The sequence below is a fragment of the Lathyrus oleraceus genome, chromosome 2, assembly GCF_024323335.1.
Source record: "Lathyrus oleraceus cultivar Zhongwan6 chromosome 2, CAAS_Psat_ZW6_1.0, whole genome shotgun sequence".
NCBI classification, from domain to species: Eukaryota; Viridiplantae; Streptophyta; class Magnoliopsida; order Fabales; family Fabaceae; genus Lathyrus; species Lathyrus oleraceus.
The window spans coordinates 351914887-351920436 of NC_066580.1; the positions used below are offsets into that span (position 1 = coordinate 351914887).

General features: G+C 33.2%; 1 protein-coding gene across 1 annotated transcript; it reads right to left on the reverse strand.

Moving 5' to 3' along the window:
- Window positions 1–1909: 1909 nt before the first annotated feature.
- Window positions 1910–2944, reverse strand: LOC127119485 (casparian strip membrane protein 1). The gene is made up of 2 exons (XM_051049721.1): window positions 2664–2944; window positions 1910–2420 (listed from the first exon to the last, which is right to left on the reverse strand). The coding sequence occupies exons 1-2, from the start codon at window positions 2882–2884 to the stop codon at window positions 2081–2083; spliced, it is 561 nt and encodes a 186-aa protein (XP_050905678.1). The 5' UTR covers window positions 2885–2944; the 3' UTR covers window positions 1910–2080.
- Window positions 2945–5550: the final 2606 nt, after the last annotated feature.

The window sequence follows — 5550 nt, forward strand, 5'->3', positions numbered from 1 at the left end:
ACATCTCATGGATCATGGATAAGGAGTTATCAAGTCTTAAACATAGGTATGAATATTAAGAGTAATATTTATACTGGATTGACCTGCTATGAGAATACTATATAGAATGTTATGCAAAGTGTCATAAGTTATTCTCATAGTGATAATGGTGTATACCACCCTTCGACCTGAAACCACTATGGACCCTAGATGTAGAGTCGAGTGCCGTATTGCTGATCAAACATTGTCCGTAACTAGATGACCATAAAGACAGTTGATGAGTACTCCAAGAAGCATGCTAAGGGACATGAGTGACCTAGATGGAATTTGCCCATCCTGCGTAACATGGTGAATATCTATGGGTCCAATATTGAACTGGACAAGGATGACACGGTCTATGCCTTGTGTTTAATATAGACATAAGGGCAAAAAGGTAATTGTACACATAAGTATTATCACAAAAGGATTTGTCAGATCACATGAGATTTTCGTGTCTTGGGTAGCAGTGATGTGTTGCTAGATACCTCTCACTATTTATTATGTTAAATACGTGATTTAATATAATTGCCAATGCCGCGAAAACCTACAGGGACACACATAAAAGGACGGATTGATGAGAGATAGAGTAACTAAGGAATACCGTAATGTATGGTGCACTTAAGTGAATTGTAGAACATCGTAAGGTACGGTGTACTTAAGTGGAATACGAAATATGGTAAGGTACCACGCGCTTAAGTCTTTTTGGCATATTATAAGATATGGGCCACATACACTTGAGTGGGCTTTTTAGCTTGCAGCCCACACAAGTGGTTCTATAAATAGAACCCTTGTGTAGAAGCATTAGTGCAGTTGCAATTTCGTTTCTCTCTCTCACTCACTCAAAGTCTTCATTCGTAGTAGCTAGCACTGAGATTGAAGGGATCCGTTCGTGTGGACTGAGTAGAGGCGTTGTCATCGTTCAACGTTCGTGATCGCTCCGTAGATCTGCATCAAAGGTTACAATCGCCACAAGAGGTAACGATTCTATCATTGATCATGCTCATTCGTAAGGATCACTAAAGGAGAAATTTTAAATTCCGCTGCGTTTTGGATCGCTTTTCTCCTTCAGAGAGAAGACATGTAGATTTTATAGTAATGAGAGTAGATCATATGGAGAGAAGTCAAACACCTAGAAGAAGAGGAAGACAGAAAAAGACTATAAGAGAAGTCAGTAAGAAAGATATCGAGATTATCGATTTGGATAAAAGCATGATTATGGATAGAACATTATGGCGAAAGTAGATCCATGTAACTGACTTCCCTTACTGGGATAAGGCTTGGTTGTTATTGTTGTATACATTTTTTGAAATAGTGTCTGACATTCGTATGACACTGATATAAATAGTGTCGAACAATTCTAACAAATATTTTGATTTTGATTTTATTTTTTGCTTCAACATATCTTATATATACTTTTTAATAAATCTCATACATATCTAAAAGGGTTAAACATGTATTGAAACAATGCCAAAATATTTTTAACTCTTTTAATAATAGATAGATAAATAAATAAATATTAAATAATATCATATGTGTAACGGTATTGTATAAAATACGAGTAGACATTAAAATCAATAGATGAATTTGTAGTTATGTATCATAGTACAAATTTGAAACTTAAATATGTAACATTGATTTTGAAATATTTGGTTGCTTTCAACTATAGTTGATTATGTATTTTAAAATTAATTATACATAAATATATAAATATATGATTAGTAATTTTTTTTGAGTTTAAATATAATTTTTATATTAAAACTTCCTTTTCAAATCACTTCTACAAATTTATTAAAAAATAAATCATTTTAGTATCCTTTTAAGTCATTTTTAATCGTAATCAATTCATTAGAAATCAATCATCTTCCCCTTGTAAGCAAAGAGATGCATATAATGAAAAGAAACTTCCCAATCCTCATAAAAAGTATCCAACACAAGGCTAAGCAAGCTAGAGAAACACACCTTGATACAAAGGCACACACACTATCGAGGATTACACACAATTTTGTACATGAAGCTGAAAGACATGAACAATTGGAGCTAGCTAGTTAGCCAGCAGATACGATTAGTTTCTAGAGATTGCAACTTGTGATAGGATGATTATGATTACGAACATAGCAACAGCAATGTAAGAACCAATAAGAGAACCAGAAATACGTTCACAGAAACTGTTGTATTGCTGGCAAATAGGAAACCAATTTGCCTTTGTGTTTCCATAATGTGCTATGTACACAATCGACGCTGCTGCTGAGGCTGCTGCTGTTAGTACACCCATCATTACCGTGTCAAGAACAATGAGGAGAATTCTAGTTTTTACTGCAGTGCTCCTCACTATATGGAATATTGACAGGACTAGTGAAAGCACAAGATATCCACAAACAATTGAGTTTCCCGTCACAAAAAACCTGAAATATTCATAATCAAATATTAGAAAAATATATGATCCGTCCACAAAGTCTTATTCAACATACTGAAACCAATATTATTAGGTTAAACGTCATCACCTAGATTCAAACTCTGATACTTACAACTGTGTTGTAAATTTCTAATGGTTATTACCATTTCGTCTATCAAAGTTGTAGCCCTTACACGAATATATGAATTTAATTTCTCATGCCGAAGTTTAATTAGAAGAAAATAAGACTTACACAAATGAGGGAAGATCATCATATTCAGCTCTGAATTGAATAAAAGCAGTAGCAAATGGAAGCCTCTCATCAGTTGTTGCCATAGCAACAGCACTAGCTAGTGTTGCAACACCAGCAACTATTCTCAAAATAAAATCCATTATTGATAACCCTCTTTTCACTCCTTTGCTTCTAGATGTATTTTTAGATACTTCACCAAGTTCAATTGAACCTCCCTTCATTTTTCTTCTTCTAACTTTAGAATATTATTATTATTATGTATATAAATGCTTGTGTTTGTTAACTATCTAAAACATGCACTTATATATAGTTGTAGATTTTTTATTGTCAAATTTGGTATTTCCGAGAATGATGTAAGGAAGAACAAAAATGGCCATTATACAAAGGATTAGGTTTTGCCAACCACAAAGTGGCTTTGTTTGTGTTCTATAGAGTTGGACACGTGTATGTTACGAAGATTTTGCTTCCATATATATAAGGAGTGATGATATTATCCACTAAACATCCACTAAAGTCTTTCTTAAAAGATTATAAATTCAATATTGAAGTAAACTATGCACCTGCTCGTACTTGTTCAACTATAGAAAGTACAAGGGACCGTATTCTAGCTGCTCCAATATAACCATTCGTTGACTGCAATATCGGATGAAAGGGCAGATTGAGAAAATCACATTGAGCAACGTATTTTTTGTAAAAACTACAAAGTGTTGCCTCAGAAAATCAAGTTAGTTTATAGTAATTTTTCAGTTTCTTTGGTCATCCAAACATTAGGTAGTTGTTTTTATTGATTATATAAGTCTAATACTTATTCAGATGGTTGTTTGAATAGTAAATTTTTTGGGGAATTGTTATTAGAAGACTCGGTGTGTACAACCACCACGTTAAAAAATTAAAGTTTTGGTTGTTTAATGTTATCTCAGAGTTCAATTTAACCCTTAAATTAAGTTCGTTAGTCAAAGTCAAGAAAATAGTTCATTTGATATTATAATAAAAAAGTAATTCATAGGAAATATTCAAACTCACTTAATATGCAAAATAACTTAATCAATTGACCAAATCCTAGGAGAGATACTCTAGCGAAGGCAAGGAGGAGAGGAGGCGATTTGCAAAGTGAAAGCACGTTTGAAGGCGAAATCAAGTGAGGGAAGTGAAGACGTTATTCAAGACATCATTGTTGAATACTTGTTTGTAGGTATTTTCACGAATTCGTTCTGCAACTGATATTTGTCGTAGTTTTAGGTTTTTTGTCTTTTTCAAATGTTATTTGTATTAGATTTAAGGATTCTATGTATTTAGCTATTTAATGTTTAGGGTTTTAAAAAATAATAGTTTTTAGGGTTTTGTCTTTTACAAATCTTATTTGTATATGTATTAGGGCACAATTTAATTTCAAAATTGATTTGATTATGTTGAAATGGACTAATATTTACATCTAAGAATTCATCACACTGTTGAATTCATTGATGGTGAATTAAGTGTGTATGAAAGAAGACTAGTTGATGATTACAAAATAGATATTGACAAGTGAAGTTTTTTTTTAGTTAGTATGTGTACTAAAGGAGTTAGGTTATAGGGACTTTGAGATAATATATTACAAAGACCCCACATATGGGATAAATGCTTTGGTTGATGACAAATGTGCTTTAGAAATTACTGATCTTTATAGGATGCGTCTAAGTGTTGATATCTATATACAATATACCTTGTCTCAACCTGATTATTATGAGGGTATGATTGATGATATAGAAGCAGATAATGTTGACATTGTAAATGAGGAGGAATAATTGCTTGCTAAAATGTTTGAAGAAGTAATTAGTGGGGAAGCTGAGTCGAAGGAAGCTGAGTTGAAGGAAGTTGATGATATATTGGCTGGTGATGTTAATGTTGGTGTGGAAAATCATGATGATATGCATATGGGTGGTGAGGTACATGATGATATAAGTGTGGGTGGTGAAGTGCATGATGATGTAAGTTCTGATGACAATGAAGATGGCACCTTCAATTATGATAATGCTTTGGAAGTAGCTTTTGAGTATGACTCTGATTAGTATGATGATTTCGAGGAATATCAAATTGATAATCTAATTGCCTATGAACATGATGAAGAGGGAAAAATAAAAAAACTAGAAAGAAAGAGTGGAAAAAAGACAAGGAAGAATTTAATGGGAGTGATAATGAGAATGAAGAGTTGGAAAGTGGATGTGAGAGTGATGATAGTAGTGGAGCTACAAAAATAAGTACAAAATGCTCAAGTTGCATAAGAACAAGTTGAAATAATGTCCAACTATGGACATATGTGGATCAGATGTCTGGGACAATATGTACAACTAGTTTATAACAGATGACATATTAGGGGGACAAATGTTAGACATGATGTCTGTGACATTGTATACCAGAAAAAGCAGTTTATACTACCAAGTTACAATAGTTTAACTTATACAAGATGATGGAGTAGAAAAGAAATAAAGAACACAATAATTGTTAACCCAGTTCAGTGCAAACAACACCTATATTATGTGGGCACTCTACCGTAAGACCCCAATTTTGACCCTAAGATCCCTCGTGTTATCTCATCATATGCATTAGCATTGGGATCACACCTTGACATTCTCCTTACCCCTCATTCATTGGGTTTACATTGGAAGAGATCACTAAGCATATTTGATTGTATCATACTTCATTTTTCTTTGTTTACTAACCTAAATACCAAAAATATGTCAGTGTATAATTTGTTGCTTTGGTAGGTAGTATGTATGCTCACATATGCTCTATCAAGCTCATATCTAGGGTTGAGACCCTCAATGCAAGGAGCACAATCAAAAAATGGTTCAAATTGGCTCTAAGCATCATATATGAATCCCCATGATCTTCACACGTTATTTTGATC